Source organism: Copadichromis virginalis, linkage group LG8 (genome assembly GCF_057382275.1).
Source record: "Copadichromis virginalis isolate Kocher_CV1m ecotype Utaka linkage group LG8, C_Virginalis_male_GT1.1, whole genome shotgun sequence".
In the NCBI taxonomy this organism is placed as follows: Eukaryota; Metazoa; Chordata; class Actinopteri; order Cichliformes; family Cichlidae; genus Copadichromis; species Copadichromis virginalis.
In genome coordinates, this window is record NC_140625.1 from 26,965,100 (window position 1) to 26,986,377 (window position 21,278).

The window sequence follows — 21,278 nt, forward strand, 5'->3', positions numbered from 1 at the left end:
CCATTAAATGGTATCTATCAAGTTTTATTTCTCAGTGTTTATCCAACCAGAATGAAGATGTCTAGAAACAACTTCAGTGCTGCTGTTGATGATGACGACACAGGGCTCGCTGAACATTTATGTAAAGCGTTGTGTCAGCAAAAATAGTGCCATACATCCACCTGACTAATACACAATCTCTAGAGGCGTCCAAAGACAGTTGTAGACTCTGGGCCTGAAAGGAGAAGCCAGTATGGTAGTGCCTTAAACCTGGATTGTTTCAAAAACCCAGCAGGGCATCAATCTTTTAGCTGCAAAGGAAATGTTAAAAAACAAACAAACAAACAAAAAACCCACAACAACAACTTTGGGGTCTTTATTTAGGATCTCAGTGAGCAGATTCCTAATTAATTTACTGTGGAAATTAAATGGCAAATGGACTGGTGGATACATAATGCTTTTATACTCTATTTGAGCACTTAAAACACTTTATATTTGCCTTATCTACACCGATTTCTCCCATTTTTTGTAGAGTGCTTTCTTCACACAAATTCATGCTCCAGTGAATGCCTTGCCCATTCTTGCCCAAGGATACTTAGGTATGCAGACTGGAAACTGGAGCAGCCAAATATCAAACCAACAACCTCACCCATCAATTGAAAAGCCAGACGCATCATGTATCAGGTCTGCAACCAAATCTGAGGCTTATTGAAAACGTTCAAAAGGTCTGGAGAAATACCGCTCATTTTCAGACTTTAGCAAAGTACTGTACAGTCTATAAACACAACTGTTTTTATAATTCAGATAAATGAAACATGCTGTGTGAAGGAAAACGTGACAAGTGACACTAATCGTGTCGCACTATTTCACTGATGAGCAAATGGTGGTGGTGAGACAATCACATAAACACAATTCCAAGAGTAAATTATTTACACTTTAAAGCCTTTCATATTCTATTTCACTTATATTATACACACTGTCCATTTGTGGCCATCAGTAAGTCTAAACAGACAGTAACACTACAGTCAAAATGAGCACATAAAAAGTAACATCTGATTTATAACAGTTTATACTACAGTTTGACCTGTTAATACCTCGAGGAATGTCTCGTCCTGCTCTGACCTACCTGTAAACCTCTTTATGTTTACATTGCTTTATACTTTGTTTACTGAATTACTAAATACATGTAAAAACTGCCCATGTTTCTAACACCTACTTTAGCAGAAAGTAAATCTAATCTTAAAAGTTGAGGTGTTTGTTTCCCCGAATCCAAACTGCGAGAGTGGCCTGATGGCTGAAGGCGCTGCCTCTCATTCCACTTTTAAAAACTCCATGAAGCACGAGTACGCCTGAAGTCTGAGAGAAAAGTGATCTTCAGCCATTGATTATAACGGATGTGCTTTATGTCATTTTTACCATTACAAGCTCCTCAAACAAGAGTGCTGTAACTACTGAATGGTTGTATTATATAACTGAATCATTCTAGCATTCATCAGCATCATCTAGTTCCTTTTTCTTATTATATTTATCTTTATAATTACTTCAATAAAACACTGATGTTAAGAATTGGCCTGATAGATCGTCTAGCTTTCAAGGTGCTGTACTATCATTTTGCTGGACTTGTTGCAGTACAGCATACAGACTCACTGAGTATATTAGAAGGAAAATAACTCATCTCTCTTGACTGATGAGGTCTTTGGCTCTGATCACTGAGCATGCAATTCGTTTTAATGAGAAATCTTTGAATCTTGGGCAACATTTGTATGTACTGTCTGTAAGGTGGGTTCCCAAGCAACAAATGGTCTTTTCAAGCCTTTAACTTAAGTGTGTGTAGAGTCACAGAGTCTCAGAGAGCTTTAATTTCAACTAAGTCATTGTCTAAGAAGCAAATAGAAAATCTGGAGATACTCCTCATAAATATAATTAGATTTATAAAATCAATAAAAATATGTGATCTATTGCCTTGTGTTCATGAGGGGCAATCAATTGTATGCATTAAGAAGACCAATCATCCGTAGTCCAAAAAACCTCCTACAGTACATGCTCCATCTGCTCCACTGTATTAAATAAAGCCTGCCTGGGTTTCACTTCATTGTGTCTACTTCAGCAGGGGAAAATAGACTCCAAACCTGGGCTCAATAACCAAATAAGGTCTGAGGCATCCTATTCATTGTCCAATCTAGTGCTCAAAATTGAAAGAAACCAATCAAAGACATCAGTTTTCAATTTTGGCACAGCTGAGAAAAATATTGATCAGGCAGGAGTTTCTTATCTAAACACTGGAAAAAAGGATGCGCTAATACCAGATTTATTATGTTTACTACTAAATCAATACCGTGGCTCCAAACATGATTTGCTTGAATTAAGATTAAAGTAATCAAGACATGTAATATAGTTAAAGACAACATGCTTGACTCAGTCACACAAACCTCCAAAATAAATCTACATTGAATTTTTCTATTTACTGAAATACCAAGAAATTTTTATAGAAAAAAAAAAACTGGACACTTTACTGGCCAACAATTACATTTTCACTCTGTTTTTTTGTTTGTGCATAATTCATCAGTACTTATTGTGTTAGTAATTTTTTCTAATTAAGAAGACTAAAATCCCAGCCACATAAGCCTTCAGACTGGTTGGTGACCACCTGAGAAACATCAGTCTCTAGGGGAAAATATGAGTAGCAATGCACAGGACGCCATTGGGTGCTCAAAGCTGTTGTATAGTTGATAAAGCCCCAGTCAGTGATCCCCTGATAACCAGTGGTCACTAGAGAAAAATGCATATTCTTTGTTTATTGCTATGATCGCTAACAGGTTGCCACAGTTGCTACTACTCACTAAGCAGTACTGCAACTGTGAAGAATGCAATGCAAACCAGGATAACTAACCATTCACCTACTAGGTATGTAGCTACTTTGATAGTGTGTGACTACTGATAGTGCCATCTCAAATCATTTAAATCATTCATGTATTCAAAATGGCGAGTTTAAGTAGTGAAATACATGATTTGACACATCTGCATCAGTTAAAGTGCAAAAATACTATTAATAAATATTTGGGTGATCAATCGGTGTAAAATGTTTAACTGTACCAACATATCAGATAGCAGTACAGAAATATAGGTGTCCTAAGACAATATTACCTTTATTTTTTCTAAAACAAAAGCTTATTTTAAAAATTAACATACAAAATTAAATGCTGGTTGAAGCCAATCAAGAACTTTAAAAGCTTTTCCATGACCGAGTTGTCTAAAAAGAAACGGAAAATCCATTCAGACATTCAATGTTCAAAATATTCACCAATTTCCCCAGCCCATCTAATTATTAATGTCAAAATGAAAAATGTATACAACTATGTAATATACAAGAAAAGGCTGGCATTAAAATTAATAGAAAGAAGAGTATTAACCATTAGAGAACCAGTGTCCTCAGGCTAAGCAGAGTAATTGCTGTAGTTAAAATGACGTTTTTATCATCACTCATTTGTTGCTGCTCAATTTTGCATTTCTTTTCCATGACACACTCATTGTATTGATTCCTTATAATATAATGCCTCATCTGACTGTAACAAAAATGGATGAGTAGAGGACTAATCAATGAACCTCACTCCCAGGACACCTGGAGGAAACCTTAGCAAAGCCGCACAGTCAGGAGTCTGCATACAGTGATGGAAAACACTCGATCCTTTCATCCAACTTGCTTTATGTTATTAAAAAAAAAGGGAGAGAAGAAATAAAAGAGCGACAACTGACAGCCCTTGTATTGTGTTGACGGTGGGAGGATTAAAGACTGAGAAAACTCGAGAAGATGAGAAGAGACTGAGCGACCATCTGAATGAGGCAGATTAGCTGCGTTTGTGGTGTTCACACAGATTTCATGAAGCTAATATCAAAGCAGCAGCTGGAGGAAAAGGCCAGGCAGAGACACATGAGGACAGCGACAGAAAAGGGAATGAGAAATGCAATCTCCTTAAAAGAGGAGGAGCCTGCCATCAACTGGTGTGTGTGTATATTTTCATATACTGCTCTGCACTGTCCTGCCCTCTCCCTCTTTAACTTGAGAGGAAATTTTCTTGTGAAACTCAGCTGGCTAACTCTTCTGGGATAATATTTTATACAGCTGCAAACTAAAACCTTGTGATGGGTTCAGAAGCCTTGTGATTGAGAACATCTTTAAAAATGCAAACCCCTTCAAAGAGCTTCACTCTGAATCCATCTGAAGACACAGCTGGCTTTCTCCCAGACTTTTTTTTAAATTTTCTTGTGGAAAAATTCTTTTCTTATGACCTTGATGTAAGCTCTGGGGTTTGATTATTAGAGGCTCTTCCTATTCGTGCAAAAATTGTTGAAATGCATCGTTCTCTGAGAGGGGATTAGCATGTTTTGGTTTCATGTTCTCATTATGTTTGCTGTTCTAATGTAGTATATTATCTAAGAGTAAATTGTTGGATCATTTTCGGTGATATCTCTGTGCTGCAATTCATCACAGTGGCAGATTTAATTTCCTGTATAGATGATAATCTTCCCCAATCAGATACAAAACTTGTAATAACAAGAATACAAACAGTTCAGGTGTTTTGTTTTGTTTTTTTAAAATGTTATCTATTTTGAGGCTGTACCTTAGTGGAACAGAGCTTTAACTCCAAATTATATACAGGAGGTGTGGAAAGTCTTGAGCCACTCCTGATTTCTTTATATTTTGTTTCCAAGGAGCCAGACGTTCTTGCATTTTTTAAGTGGTCTTGAGCAACACTTCTCCAGGTTTTCTGGAGGTCTTTCAGTTTTTTCCTCAGGCATTACGTCTTTTATGGTCCTTGTACCAGATCATTTTCAGAGGAGCGTTTTTGTGTTTGTTCGTTAAGCCACTTAACACTGACTTATGAATCATTCAAACATAAAAGAGACCTAGCTCAAGAGATGAGCCAGTGTTGTCTCTACACATAAAAGACAACTTAGCAACAGACCAGTGTTTCTTTAGGTGCTTTGTTAGTAGCAGCAGATGAATAGCATCTGAAAGTAATGCGTTTAAGAAATAGGAAAAAAAAAATCCAGCAAAGGGCGGCTCAAGACAGCCAAAACCCGACACAGGACCTGAGAGATGCGTCTCACCCTTCAGCTGATCCATCTACTGTTCACTGAAGCCTCATTAGAAATGATCTCAGTGGAAAGGTGGCTGTTAAGAAGCCATTCTCGTGGATGGGAAATGGGGAGAAAAGGCTGAGGTTTGCCAAAGTGTACATGAAATGAACTGAAAATCAGTGGATGACCCAAATGTGAAATGTGTGGCTCAGTGAGTTTCTACAGCAATCGAAAACGCAGTAGAGGCTCTATTATGGTTTAAGGCTGTATTTCAGCCAGCGTTGTTCGAGATCTTGTCAAAATTCCCTTCCCTCTCTTCTTCTTAAGGAAGCTTTGCCCACTATTGGTCCCTGTATCCAACTTTTACTGAATGCATCACAGCATTACTTAGAAGATTATTAAAAACCCTAACTGTTGACTTGGGCCTCCCATATTCTTCTCTTCACCAGCTCGGGTTAGTTCAGAACGCAGCTGTGTGTCTCTTAACTGGTACTAGAAATTATGATCACATCACACCAGTTTTAACCAACCTACATTGGCTCCCTGTCGAATATCGTTATCAATTTCAAAATTCTCTTCCTTACCTTTAAAATTCGAAACAATTTGGCTCCCAGCTATCTATCTGAACTCCTCTATTTGTATAATCCTAATAGAGCACTAAGATCTTCCAATCAGATGCTCCTGATCACGTCTGAAGTCCAGAGGTGATCCGGCTCTTGACCGGCTTTTGAATCAAACTAGTTGATAACTTCGTGGCTAGTTATGCTGTTTACCCATATTGTTCATTGCCCTCCTTTTAACTGTTTTATTCTAACCGTCTTGTGCTATTGCTCTGACCAACTGTGAAGCACGTTGGTCAACTTTGTTGTATTATGTGCTATAGAAATAAATTGTGATTTGAAAATTGATGGAATTATGAACACAGATTTTAATCCACTATGCACCACCTTTTCAAAAAGCACCATTTTTCCAGCAGGACATTGGTTATACACATACATACACACACACACACACACACACACTTAAAATGTTTATTAACAACAACAATGAGGCGTCCTTTAAGCTTTTTTTTTCTGGTTTTTATTGTTTCTACCAATATCCAAAAATGTAAACCTGTTTCTTTAAATTTGAAGATCATTAAGTCACTGAATCATTAGACAAATAAGTTAATGATAAAGGGAAAATTTAGAAAGGTTAAAAACAAAAGGCAGCCAACATCCAAAGAAGAGCTTTGAATGTCCTTCAAGGAGCCTGGAGGACTGTTCCTGAAGACCACTTAAAAATAAATAAATAAATTTACATTAAAGCTTGGAGAAGAAAGTTCAGTATAAAGGACGTCATGCTAAATGCAGATTTTCAAGCTCACTAGAATTATACAAACTATGTTTTTGCTTCCCTGTTTCAATCCAAGAAATGAGTGGTGGCTAAAGTCTTTTGCAATGTACTGTAGTCTAGTAAGGACTGTTATTACCATGTCTGAAAGTAATCTGCGAGCACAAACAGTTCGTCCCATCATAAACGATTTGGAAAACACAGAGAAGTGTGTTCTCTGGAGCTGCTTCAATTAGAACAAATGGAACAGTAACAAAGTGTTTGTGCTGAAATTTGACATTCAAATGAGCTTCATAAATTCTCATTAGGGCAGCAGTTATTTAAATTCTGAATGCATGTGTCAGCTATTATAATTAATTAGTTCGTTAATGTATACAGCAGGGTGACTGCAAGCCATATACCACTCTTAATACATTTCTAACCATATCTGAGCACATTTAACATTGACCACAAGTACTGCAGCCTGGGCATTGTTATTGTTGCGACCAAAAGTAGTTATAAAACTTACATTTTCTGACTCGTTGGCAAACTCTCTAAAGATTATACTTAATGGCGTTTTATTTTTGGACTTATTTCCAGTTGATTATTGTAGTTTCAGTTAATTTTTGTAGTTCATTAGTTCCAGGAGGTCAGAGTACAGACGTGTGATGTCATCAGTAAGCGCAGAAAAAAGAAAAACAGTGTGTGAGACGTGAGAACATTATTTGCTGATGATATGCTGCCTGTAAACTCCGAACCTGAACTGAGGAGAATAAAGTTGCCACAAGGAGAATGGAGTCATGTCTTTCTGAGGGTGCAATATTATTAGAAGTAATAATCCTATTTTCAGTTAAAAGTGACAAACAATTATGTAAATCAACTAAAATGGCATTTATGTAACTTTAATATTTTTTAATTTTATTTTTTGTGTTGCAGCTCTCAGTTCACATGCACTGCTTTGGCTTGTTGTGCCACTCAGTCAACAAACAGATCTGGGATACAGAGTTGATTTTTTTTTTCTTACACAATTATTTATAAACTTAAAAAAAAAAAAAAAAAAAAAAACCTGAACTATTAAAACATTTATTACAGCCCCATCCCCTTGGCCATCAGGTTACATCTAGCCAGTGTTTTTGACCATAAACCTTGTCTTTCGAATCACTGGTGATGGAGAAGAGAGCTAACAAAAAGGTCCAGACAGCAGGGGACTTGTCCACCCTGGGAGACTTGCAAAGTCGCCATGGAGACAGCCTAGGCCAACAAACTAACATTTCATGGTCACGTATTTCTGAAAGCAGACCAAGTGTTACAGAGTTAAAAAAAAAAAAAAAAAAAAAAAAACAAAAAACTCAGCAATTCCAGGTAAAAATTAACGATCTTTCCACAGGTTCCCTTTCAAGGTTTATTGATTTACACACAACACAAAACTGGAGCCTTATAGTAAAAAAAGTCATTATTATTTATTTATTTATTTTTAATCTTCTTTATTACTGAAAGATAATAGACAAGGTGAAAGAAGCTGGCAGAATTATTGGAACAAGTCTGCCAGAGATCAGTAATATCTTCCCCACTCGCTGTCTGAGGAGGGTGCACAGTATCCTGCGGGACCAACATCACCCTGCGCGCCACCTTTTCCATCTGCTGCCCTCAGGGAGAAGGTACAGGTCTATACAGGCCAGAACATCCAGACTGGCCAACAGCCTGTATCCACAGGCTGTGAGGCTCCTGAACTCTCTGCCCCCCTCTCACGGACAATAACCATATCCAACTTCTTAATAGCAATGAACTGGTCTGCATTGGTGCATCATATCTTTATTCTCTTCCCCCTCCTGCCCCCCCCCCCTCTTTCTTAAATAGATAACTATCATATCTGATATCATATCTCACAGTACAATAATATTGAATGGGTTGCATTGTTGTATTTTGTCATGTTTCTCAGGTCTTTGTCTGAATTTCTACGAACATTATTGCTAAGGATTGTCTTATTGCATTGGAGTCACACTGGGTTAAATATGTACACTTGGGTTTTAAGGGGTATTTATTATTTTCTTCTTTTTTGGGGGGTTGTATGGAAGCCCCAAACGCAATTTCATTGTTCTTGACAATGACAATAAATAAATAAATACTAAAATACTAAATACAAATATATGAAAAGATAATAATTGGATATTTGACAATTACTGGAATGTAGATAAGCTACATAATGTCAGACAGCAAAATGACTCAATAATACAGGAGACAAGTTAAAATTATAAGTGAATTCTAAACTACCAGCTTACATTGATACACATGAACGCAGTCAGCGGGGCAAATAAAACAGGCAGACAAATATCAGACAAGACAATATCAGTGCAAGGTCCAAAACCAGCACAGCCACTGTCAATTCACTGACAAACATAAACCACAGGAAAAAAGAGGAAAAAAAACAAGAAACTCACATGCAAAGGTCTGTGGCTCTCATTCATTGTATTAATTGAACTGACCTCACAGCCCATTGCTCATTCAGTCAGCTGGGTTCAGTTAATGTGCAAATGTATTGTTTATAAGGTTGGGGAAACCTGCAGTCAGCTGAGACTGAAGATGTCACTTGGACAAGTGACAGAACGTTTCTCCCACTGAAAACATTACATCCAAGAGGTCCAATCTCACCTCTTTTAAGAGGTCATACATTATAAAAAGCTAAATAAGAAATGGCTGGATAGCTTGACTACAAGGAAAATCAAAAAATATGGCACCTGAGGATTACCTGATCAAGAAGAGGTAGTCCAGAACACAGGCAGGAAAAAACTGGCACAACTAAAACTTGAACCAAAAGATGGACCAGATTCAAGAAATACAACATAAAAGAGAAAATGGTGGACAGCAATCAAAACAAAAAGCCACAAAGTAAATCAGTTTGGGTGACCACTTATACTTTACGCAAATACAGTTTCCTCTTCCAGGAACCAATTAATATTACGTCAAAGAAGAGCACACAGCATCATATTGAATTCACTGTACTTCCAGTATTCGGCCAAACATCTGTAAAAGTCCACTTGGGAAAGAAAGGCTGGATGGCTGCATACAAATTTCAACTTCTAAAAGCCAGAACTGTCTATTTGCACAATTCTGTCAAGGTTTAGGACAACAGTGCCAGGTTTCAAGAGGTTTCTTTGTAAGTACTACTTTTGTAGTTTTATGTTACCTTGGACAAGGTTTTATGTTCCCTTGCAAATTTTATTGCTTATTACACCTTTCAAAGAGCCAAGCTGCAGCAGTATACAGCCACCCAGGGGGTTAAAACAGTGCATCTACATCTGTGGTTGAAGCTATGATACGTTTACAGCAGCTGTGCTTTAAACACTGTAGTCATCAAAGCACTGCCAGCACAATCATGTCAAATCACTGCACATACAATGGCTGCAATAGCACCAGATCGATTGAAATGTGTCACAGCCATAATCATCATAACCAAAGCACAGCCAAGGTTACAGCCACAGCAATAATCATAATCAGAGCAGTCTGTTATCGTTTAATAGGACAAGTCCTTGGACGAATAATTGAAAGAAATGAGGTGTTCAAGACTTTTGCACAATTCTACATGGATGCAGCTCTTTGTCAAAGAGGCAAGGTCCAAAAACATCAAAAAAAAATCTAAAGCACAGGTAAGAACTGGCCCAATAAAATAAGGAACAGATGAGAGAAAAAAAAAGCCATGAACAGGTGAAAAGGTCAGACACAATGAAACAGGAAACTGCTGGAGAGGAAACACAAATGGAAAGTATCAAAATGGGGATTTACAAAAGCACCGTTTTGGGGGAGGAAAAAAAAAAAGTAGCCATGAGTTGTGATGAAACCAAGGTAATGGACTGCTTGGCAGGTGGTCTAAAATAACCTTACATCTAACTTCAGTCAGAAATACTCACTGTGAAGCCAGTGCCATTATTATCCAAACTGTTACAGTTAAATTTAGTGGCACAGGTGCCACTAAATCTATGGTGCTGTGAGCTGCATGTGAAGTAGAGTGAAAATTCAGCAGGGAGCAGAACAAAGCAGGCAGTTAAAATATACTGAATTAGAGAGAAATCACCACAGGTACTGTAGACTAGGCAGAAAGGAGGATGCTGGCGAAGGGAGAAACACTTAGCTAATGTTTACGGCAATGTTGCAGGCTGCAAATACAGCTTAAAGACATCTTTAGTTTGAACCTTCCCAGTCTTAAAATACCCATTAAAATAACATTATGACATCCCAGCACAAACAGAGATAATTTCCCTATATTTCATAACTCACCACGTAGGATTTGGCAAAGCTTACAACAGGGGTATGACTGGTTTAATTCACAGGTGTGCTGACACAAAGCTTTACTAGGTAGCGGTCATTTCTGCTTATTTGGATCACTAAGCTTCTTTAATGTGTCTGTAGTTCTGGATGGCTTTGTCTCAAAAATATTATGGCCTGCTGTTGGTACAGCCAACATCCAACATCCATATTACTCTGCTTCCAATGAAAAGACATCTGTCTGTGTGCATTACACCCATATGGTTTGTGGATGCATCTTGCTAACCGGGTTTGCTGGTTAAACATAAGGTCTCAGTCATGTAGGTCTACAGGCCTGTCAGCAACAATCTGGCCACCACCAGTCACCAGGGAAAACCGTATGCCCAGACTGGTTGGCAAGTGCACCTTAGAGGTTGCTGGCCATTGCCAGGTGATATCAGTGTATCACAAAATGGTGATACACTGAAAAACCTACTTGTCATTGCTTTGGTTGCTAGCAGATTACCAGGGCCGCTCGAAGTTTGCATGGGCTCATTCAAAAAAAAAAAAAGAAAAAATTTGAAAAAGAAAACCCCCAGCCTGAAAAGTATTTGATATATAAAGCTACAATTTGACAGTAATAAATAATAATAATCAAATTTTCCACCATATTTTTATGCTCTGAGATGATCCAGCAGAAGGCTTGGCTGATTTGACCCTCTAATATGCTAACTTGATTGTTAACACCTCTGAATTATAGTGAATCCTGAAAAAATGTGATGCTAATCAGGAAATTTGCCTTCAAAATAAAAAGGTTGCCACTGCAGCCAACATGTTTCAAAACATGCAACTTTTGCAAAGGTAAAATGTTTTTTGATTTGTGTTTGCACTTTTTACAGTTTCACACCAGATCTGAGATTTTAAAACGCAAAGCTGCTGCGGGGTGGATTTTTGGTGTAGCACTATGCTTGTGACTCCCAGCAACCTCAAGCAACCATTTACAACCAGTTGGGGAATACTCTTTTCTCCCTTTTGATTGCAGATGGCTTTCCAGGCCATATGACTGAAGCCCAACTAAGCAGTCTCTTCTAATGGAAATGTCACTTCTGGCTCAAATAAACCCAACATGCTGGCAATCTAAGCACAAAGATTAAGCTAAAAAAAAAAGTGAAGGATGATGCCCATGGGTGGCGCAGTTACAACTCCACACCTATAAACATTTCAGATGTATTGGTGCATGCTGAAGGCTATGCTCACGGACCCGTTTTAAAGAACAATGTCATGCTTTTGAACACGAGCATGACTTATGTCGTTTGATGTTTTCTGTGTACACAGGTTATGTCATAGTGTAGGTTTTCCAATGTAGCACACATTTACCCCATCCAGACACGCTGCCTGCCTGACATAAAAGCACACCCATGCAGACTTTCAGATATTTGTACAAAAGCATAGTTTCCTTAACACATGGTCAACCATTTGGAACACACACGCGCAGCTTAAGGCGTGTCAGCTTGGCTCCACTAAGCTGCCAGAGTCTATATCTGTTAGTCTGGGTGCTTTAGGTTAAAAGCTTTTAATATGAACAATGAAAAATACAGTGGCACATAAAAAAAAAAAAAAAATAACAGCACAGGAGTAAAATAGCAGGATGACAGAAAAAGAACTGTATGGAGAACGACCGAAATAGATAAAAGGTGCTGCACAGAGCACAAGGGGAATGGGACGTAAAGAGAAAATTGCAACTAATGATTAGTTTCATTAACATTTAATATCCTGGTGATTACCATTTGATTTAAAGGATATTCCAGCAATTAAGTCCTGCACTTCCATTATGTTTTGGGACTATCACAAGACAAATGAAAAAAGGGGCAAAAGCTCACATTTCCTGACTTTAGTGTCTTGCAAGTTTTGCGCAGAACTTCCCATAAAGCCTGTAATGCTAATTACACCCATTGTTTCAGGTTGTCACAGCTTCTTCAAAGCAGCACAGGGTATTCACAAAATTGTCTCTGTGTCTTTTAGAATCCTCTATGAAAAGTAAACTATTGCATGTGGAGCTGTCAATTAAATAACTGACTACAGTACACTTAATGCATGTCGTTTGGGTTATATGACTGAATTCTGCCAACAGACATCTCGGTACCATTAAGCTGCAGGATGTATTTGCCGTACAACCACAGTCACCGTCACCTCAGTCAGATTACATTGCTCAACATGTTGTATATGTTCCTCGGGGAAACTGCACATTAAGCAATGTGTACAGAACATACTGAAGGCAAAGGTCCAGAGGAAGTGGAGCATTAAAAAGAGCACACGACTGAACATTACACACTCCGTGGCAGCCTTACTGGCAGCTAAACTACAATTTCTGGACATTTATAGTTAGGTGAAAATGTTGCATTTTCTTTGGGTCACATTTTCAAATTGCTGGTTTGGTTTGAGCAGCTGTTTCAAATAGAAGAAAAAAGCTACACAGTAGAAGCAGCAAATCGTTACTATTTTACCTCGATAAAGGACTCCAAAGAATTGACAAATCACTTCAGGGTTACAATAATCTTGCCAGCCATTTCAAAAAGAGACAAGAGGGTCACCAGTGTTTGGACCCGTTGCTGACACTGTCACACATCATGTACCACTGCTGACTTTGTCTGCAACTCACATACGTGACACGCAATCAGTATTTCTTTTCCCTCTTTCTCCCTCACTCATGCACACTTCTTAGTCTTTTATGAACTAATGTTGGAAATGTGGTTTTTCTTGAAAAAAAATCAGCCAAATATTGCATCAGATTGAATAGAATCAGCTATCATTTATGATTTTTAATGGAACATCTCCACGGGTCATCTATTATTTATTCTTTTGCTCAACTTAATATTTTCCTTCTTATTTGCCAGTCTCTTAAAGACCTTTTCTTTGAAACTCTGCCTCGCAGGCTTGCATTCAAGAGTTGCTCTGCTGATGCCGAGACTGATCTTCTGCAGTTATCTGTTAATTAAGCTGGCTGATGTGCTCCCTTCTTGCCTAATCACACACCAGAGTTTTCCGTTTTGGGCAAAGCCAGGTTGTACTTCTCTGTAGGGTAGTAGAGAAGACCATTATATTTAGTCTTCAGTGTTTTGGCAGTGTTGTTGCTTACAACTGTATTAAAAGTTTCAGAAGTACAATCATTTTTTTCAGACTATTATCAAACCCAGCAAGGCTGGTGCAACTGATTTTCAAAGAAGCTAAATATATTGTGTCTTTAACCAACCACCAACTGGCCAAGGAATACACATTTTCCCCAGGAAACCAAAGGAACCAGGGTTTAGTTTTTAATTTCACTTGCTAAAACTATTTGTGAAGCTAGCTTAAGATTCTAGTTTCTTAGCTTTAAACTATTACTGTAATAAACCTGACATTCAGATTTCTCTGAGAGCCCTTTCATAACCAATTACAACTTTTCAAAGCTTCTAGCATAGCTGTAGACATTCTCACTGTGTCTCAGTTTGAATTGGTTAAAGTATGCAGTGCTGCTCTGAAAACCTTGCAATTGCACTGGCCATTAATAAATCGCTGTGGTCACCTGTAGTGTGTAAAAAAGACACTGATTTTTGTGCAAACACTTACCAACTACTCCCTAAGTCAGGGGCGTCCAAATCTAGGCCTCAAGGGCCCAGCATCCTGCAGGTTCTAGATGCGTCCTTCTTGTTCTTCTTTGTGTTTAACGGCGGTTGGCAACCAACGTAAAGGAGCATTACCGCCTCCTACTGTTCCGGAGTATGGGTCAGACAGTGAGCTTACAGTCTGTATCCAAAAAACAATACAAAACCGAAAAAAAAGACCCTACACTCTTTCATAAACACCTATATCCTTCAGAAACCCCACCAGTTCCCTCACCTGTACCGTACTACCCTCCAACACACTCTTCAGATTAAATTCCCCAATTCTCTGCTCCTTCAATCTATTCTGCAGAACTTTCCTTTCCACATCATAACCCTTGCACCGCAGTATTACATGCTCTACTGTCTCCACCTCCTCCTGGCACACTCCACAAAGCCCTGTCTCATGTTCTCCTATCATCTATAGTATTTTATTTAATGCACAATGTCCCAGTCTAAGCCTGGTAATGACCACCTCTTCTCTCCTATTACCCCTATACAACCTACACCCTGCCACCCCCTTCTTAAGATGATACAATTGCCTGCACTTACTCCCTGAATCCCACCGCGTCTGCCACTCCTGAACAACCTGCCTCCAAACAATACCTTTTGCTTCAGATTCGCTGCTTTTAATTTCCATCTCAGTCCTATTTTTAGTCAACGCTCCTTTTGCCAACCTAGCCACCTTTTCATTTCCACTGATTCCTACATGAGCTGGCACCCAAAGAAAGTGAATATTGCCACCACAACACCTTATTCTGCTTATAGTCTACAGCATACTATACAGCATGCCCTGCCTTGTCTTCGAACAAAATGACTAGACTTGGAAGAACAGCTGCAGAGTCAGAACACACTACCACCTGCCTGATTTTTGAACACTCTACCCATTTCAATGCTACCAAAATTGCTACCATTTCAACCGTGTACACTGCCAGTCCATCTTTATTTCAATATTTTTTTGATGGAATTGCTATTCCTAAACACTGTACTTCCAGTATCTGGACTTTTAGCACCATCCGTGAACACATGAATACACTCAGAGTATTCATTCAAGCTGTGAAAATGAAATGCTGAAACAAGATCGACGACTCCTTTCAATTTTCTCTTCAGATCCAGCAAGTACCAGTCCACAGGAGGGGTCTCCAATAACCATGGAGGAACCACAGGGAACACTACTGCAGGACATATTTTAAGTTCATACACTTGACACTCCTTAGCCCACTGATTCCCCACCTTTCCAAAATGATCCTTCTGACTTCTTCCATACTCCCAGCATTCCAAAAGTACCTCCTTTGTGGGATGTGTGTCACCATGACCACCAAGATGAACCCAGTAATTCACCGATATTTGCTTCCTCCTAAGATCTAGGGGCATTTCTCCCATCTCCACTTGTAGGGAGACGTTTTAAAAGCTCCACAGCACACTCCAAGGGCTTCCGATTGCAGAACATCCAAACGTCTCAGCACAGAAGGAGCTGCTGAACCATATGCCACACACCCATAATCGAAGACCGATCTAATTAATGCCTGGTAAAGACTTTTCAAAGCAGAAGAGCTCGCTCCCCAACCCCTCCCAGCTACACACCTCATAACATTAATAACTTTTTTGCATTCGGTTTCTAGATGTGTCCTTGATCCAACACAGCTGATTTAAATGGCTAAATTACCTCATCAACTGTCTTGGTAATGATCACCTGAATCATTTGATTCAGGTGTGTTGACCCAGGGTGAGAGCTAAAACCTGGGGACACTGGGCCTTGAGGCCTGGAGTTGGACAACCCTTCCCTAAGTAGTAGTGAAACAGAAAAGTGAGATGCAAACCAGAAACTTAGAAGTTCACAAAACTTTTACTTTAAAGTTAAATGTTCTCTGTTTGTTTGTAGTTTATGGGGCGATCGTGGCTCAAGAGTTGCGCGTTCGTCTTGTGATCGCAAGGTTGCCGGTTCGAGCCCCGGCTTGGACAGTCTCGGATGTTGTGTCCTTGGGCAAAACACTTCACCCGTTGCCTACTGGTGGTGGTCAGACGGCCCGGTGGCGCCAGTGCCCGGCAGCCTCGCCTCTGTCAGTGCGCCCCAGGGCGGCTGTGGCTACAATGTAGCTGCCATCACCAGTGTGTGAATGGGTGGATGATTGTGTATAGTGTAAAGCGCTTTGGGGTCCTTAGGACCAAGTAAAGCGCTATACAAATATAGACCATTTAACATTTTACCATTTTTTTATTGTTGCAGACAAGTCGACGTCTTACCTGAATAAAAAGGTCTTAAAAAAGCAGCAGGGTTGATCCTCCCTTAGCTCCGCCTAGCAACTGGAGATTACGAAGGAATCAGTCTGTAGACATGTGTGCCTGAGGTCTTAATCAGCAGATAAAATTTTTGTCCCTCTTTTGGCCTTATTTCTTTTACCTGCTGCCTTTTGGTGTTAAAACTGATTTCATCTGGCTGGAACTTTATAGTGTGTATGATGTAAGCTTTATGGCCCTTATGGTGCATTACACTAAAATGAATCACAGAAAGCAATTCGAGTAATAACTCTGCTAATCAGCATGAGTGCATTATGTGTATGTATCAGCCTCAGCTAGAAAACATAACACTATATTTCTAAGCTTTCATTCCTTCCTAGAAATACTATGTTCCCACCAACACTATATGGCCAATAAAACATTTAATACTGTGGTAAAGATAATAACACTTGGCAAAGCAGAAATGTTTTGGCCGCCTATACTGTAATACATCAACCGATTCTATTCTTGTCACTCGATTTCTCCTCGGATGCCAATAAATGACAATAAAAATGGTTCTGAATTCAACTAAAAGAGTGTTTAAGTTGAAGTATAGACTTTTACAGCACACTGCAGGTAGACAGCTTTCTATTTACATTTTAATATTCATGTCACTTCTGGACAATGTGAGCTACAACAGCCTTTGCTGTATTCATGTAGGAAAACATGACTCTTATGTCATGTGACTTATGTCTGCATTATGCCAGTAGGGATCCCAGTGTCATTAGGCTGCAGGACACATTCACTGTCAAGCCACAGTCACCTCAGTCACATTGGATAGCTCGGCACGTTGTACATGTTCCTCTGGGAAAACTCACATTAAGCAAAGTCTACAGAAGTGACTGAAGGCAAAGATCAGCAGGAACCGAAGCACTGAAATGAGGTCATGTGTTGAGATGTTCCACCCCGATGCCGATGACTGAAGACTACAAATTTCAGTGATATAGATGGAAGGCACTGACTCATGTCTTGGGGATGGGCTTGTCAGCGAGTGCGTGGTGACTGTTCCTTTACCTGCCGGACTGAGGCAGCTCAGAGGAAAGGAGCCAAATGGATCCATCCTCTTTGGGATCCCACCACCTGCAGAAGGTGCTCTAGGGGTCCACTTTGTTATAGATGCCTGGGTGCCAACTGGCTTCAGGGAAAAAGCCCTGCCTGGGGAGAGGGAAGTCTTGGCAGCTCTGGTTAGACTGCTGCCCCTGAATCTGGATAAGCAAGTGAAAAGGGATATGAATCAGACAGAGGGATGGATGAATTAAAGCACAGGAGAGCTAAAGACTAGTCAGAATGAAGTTAGCCATTCTTCATTCCTTTGGTGTTATTTGGTTTGCAAAGATAGCCTTTCAATTTTCTATGACTTTGCAAACTCTCCTTTAAAAATTAGCTTTTTTAAAACAAATGGCTAAATCACAAAGGAAGTGTGTAAATGTCACAAAGTACAATTGAGCGGACTGTGATTATGGTGCAGTGTGTGACCGTTCATGTGGAATTTTAATAGGCAGCCCAAAAACTCTCTGTGCTCTGCCTGCAATGAATTCACTTTCCCACATCAGCCAGAGGGAAAAAATGTTATCTCCTGCAAACCAAAACCAATTTGGTAGAGAATAAACGATGCACCTGCCCAATTGCCAGACACTAAAACCTCTGATCCCTTGTTATCTGCTTCATTTCTTTCATTTTGACACGGCAGTAACTGATTGTAGAGCAGGAATACTCCATCACTCTCAGAGATCATCATTTCCATGCAAATAAGAAAAGTGGACGAGCAGACAGCACACTTAAGAAGCACTGAGGTATAATATCCCACGGCGGATCAATAAACAACATATGGAAGTGACTCATCACCAGCGCATTCACCCGCCTCATCCTTCTGGCAAAGTGCTGAGGCAAGGCTCTCCCGACGTCTGCTCCAGATCCGATAAGGAGAGATGTTCCCACTCAGACACAAGGGGCCTGCTGGCAACAAGTCCATCTCGTTTTATTGATCTGCTCCACCAGGATCTAAGAAATATGACTGAGAGCTGATTCCCTAATGGGAGTGCAAATAGGAGCAGCTTGACCATGGCCTGTCTGCATGATACATGCCAGGTGGATGGACAGGCCACTCATCTTCTCATTGTCAGCTAATCGGCTGCCTGCCATGCCTTGTTTCTAAGTCAGGGCTAATAGTCGGCAGACGGTGTCTTCTGCTCTCCTAACCATCACCCATCACTCTTAGACATATACACATATAATTCCTCCTCACCCCTCTCTACTCTGTCCCCCTCAATCTAAACTCCCACAGGGGAAGAGGCGAGAGCTGTGGTTAGGGTTAAGTGTTGCAGTTATGGTGATGCACGTACATTTTTAATCACACTTATGTCCCTCTTGTAAGGCAGCAGGCTTTTTGGTCTCAGGCTCCACCATTTATATTCAAGCCCACTTCCTACAACTATAGATCATCTGCATTTGGGCAGGCTTTTGAAATTTACTGACTTTAATAGTCAAAGCAATATTCGACTCTGTTAAAGTAAAACATGAAAAGTAATCACAGAGAAAAGTTCCAGTCCATCAGTCTAATGATGATATCTTTTAGCAATATTGAAAAGGTAAGTGATAGGATCAGCCCAATCAATCATTTTGGCAGGTAATATTTTTTTACAGTATACAAATGCAATATTGGTTCATCTAGGGAGCAAATCAGGGAAACTATATTAATGTCTTAAACTTTATTAAATCAAATGAATGTAATAAAATGGGATTTAACTAACTGAAAAAAAATTACCATTAAGCAGCTCAAATTTATTTCCCTTGTAGATCACAATTTACAGTCAGTTTTTCAGTGCAGCATCAAAAGGGATTTGAGATTAAGCAATAAAAAACACTGATGGAAGTGAAGACTTTCCACTATAATTCAAAGGGTTTAACAAAAATATTACATCAACCATTTAGCAAGAACCCCCATTTTCACGAAAGTACTGTAAATTGATTATTACAGTTACAACAGGGATTATTTTTAATACTTGGATGCAAACCCGTTTCAGTCAGTGATTATCTGAGGCCTGAAACCAGAGGAGTCATTTACTGTGAAGCACCAACCCTTTAATTTTTATGCTGTGCCCCCCTTTTGTTGCTGGATCCCTTTCATTGTTTTAAATCATCTGCATCCTCCTGTGTTACACCAACCGTCTGTATATCCGCCTTCATTTCACCCATCCTTCTCTGTCACCTTCATCTTTTACTCCTGTCTAGAAGCTCTATCTTTAATAATCTTTGTCCAATATATCCACTGTCCCTCCTCTGTCCCTCTCCACCAGTGTGTGAATGTGAGAGTGAATGAATAGTGGTATTGTAAAGCGCTTTGGGTGCCTTGAAAAGCGCTATATAAATCCAATCCATTATTATTATTATCATTACTGTCCCTCCTCTGGACATGTCCAAACCATTTCAGCCTTGCCTCTCTAACTTTGTCTCTGTGTCTCTGGTATATTTTTTTCCACTCCTGTCCATCCCGGTCACTTCCAATTTAAATCGTAGCATCTTCAACCCTGCCACCTCCAGCTCCACCTCCTGTCTCCAACCTGGATGTACCAGCACACTTTAATTTACGGCTCAGCTGATACTTTTCCAAGATTCCATGTGGAAATTCTCATATACTCTGTACACAGTTTTTAAATTACTTCACCTTTCCTACATGTGCTACTGCAAGCTGCTTTGCAACCCACTTCCCCATTTTTGAACATAAATAATTGTACAAAGAAAAAGAAAGTTCTTTGATTATAGTGGTCCTGAACTTTAGTTTTGTGGTTTATTGTTAACTTTAATGATTATTCCAGTAATTGTTTGGACTTTTCTTTCATTAAAAATTCTGAGCACCTCTCCAGCCTGCAAATATCTTCTCAAACATTGTATTAAAATTTTAGGAGTCTATACTGGAATGTGGTAATGTTAGGAGTTAGGGTTAGAATTTTAAAAAGATTTAATTATATTTTAAAGAAAATTAAAACACATTTTGTTTTGCTTTGACATTGCTTTATCTAATTATCCCATAATATTTTCACAGAGGAGTGAGGACTAAAGTTACTAACTAGTAGAGGCTTCGAAGTCTGATTCATGTGTAACACTTTTGCTTTCTCCAGGCAAAGCAGCAGGATATTTCTATTCACTGATGTATATGGGAGTTACAGCAGCAGCAGCTTGGCTGACCTTGGTGCTCCTCATGTATCAGCCAAGAACCCAATGTAAGCCCAGGCAGAGGGAAATAATCACTGTGAATAATTTCGTAATGCTTTCACAGAGGAAACTGGTCAGGCAGACAAAAAAAAAGCTTGACGATGTGAAGCATAGAAAAAACATAGAAGGTTTACTGGATGGCAGCGAGACAAAGAGAGGGGATAATCAAAGAGTAATGTAATAATACATAAAACTGTAGTAAAAAGGAGGGATGAATGAAAGAAGGGCCATGCATGATAAAGGGGTGGGGTGATATGGAGGCAGTGCTGTGTCCAGAGTCCTGGGATCCTGCTGCAGTCTGCATTATTCATGGGAAAGCTAGATTCATCCAGGGTGACTTACATAGCTCATCATTTACATGCTATCACTACTGAATTATTTAAATAATGAGTTGTGAGTTTGATGATCCATAAAGCATGGGGTGGGCTCCCTAAGGGGAAACAATGACTAAGAGGTTGGTCACAAGCAGCTATGGCTAAACTAGATTCAGAATAACAGCAATTTACAGTGTAAAGACAAGAGCAGAGAGACGTCTTGAGTAAT

At 39.4% G+C, this 21,278-nt stretch overlaps 2 protein-coding genes across 3 annotated transcripts in view; one reads left to right on the plus strand and one right to left on the minus strand.

The window, feature by feature from the left end:
- LOC146703573 (ORM1-like protein 3) overlaps positions 1–21,278 on the minus strand; it is a 53,292-nt gene that overhangs the window by 12,839 nt on the left and 19,175 nt on the right. The window contains exon 4 of one of the 2 annotated variants that reach the window (XM_085466839.1): positions 16,895–17,728. The exons of the other annotated variant lie outside the window; for it this stretch is intronic. Within the exon in view, the coding sequence (XP_085322965.1) occupies positions 17,338–17,728 (391 nt within the window). The 3' untranslated portion in view covers positions 16,895–17,337. Of the gene's footprint in view, positions 1–16,894; positions 17,729–21,278 lie in introns of those variants that run through there. 2 annotated transcript variants of the gene reach the window in all.
- The window catches only part of wnt3 (wingless-type MMTV integration site family, member 3), a 74,760-nt gene that overhangs the window by 2,486 nt on the left and 50,996 nt on the right, over positions 1–21,278 (plus strand). The gene's annotated exons all lie outside the window — the stretch shown is intronic.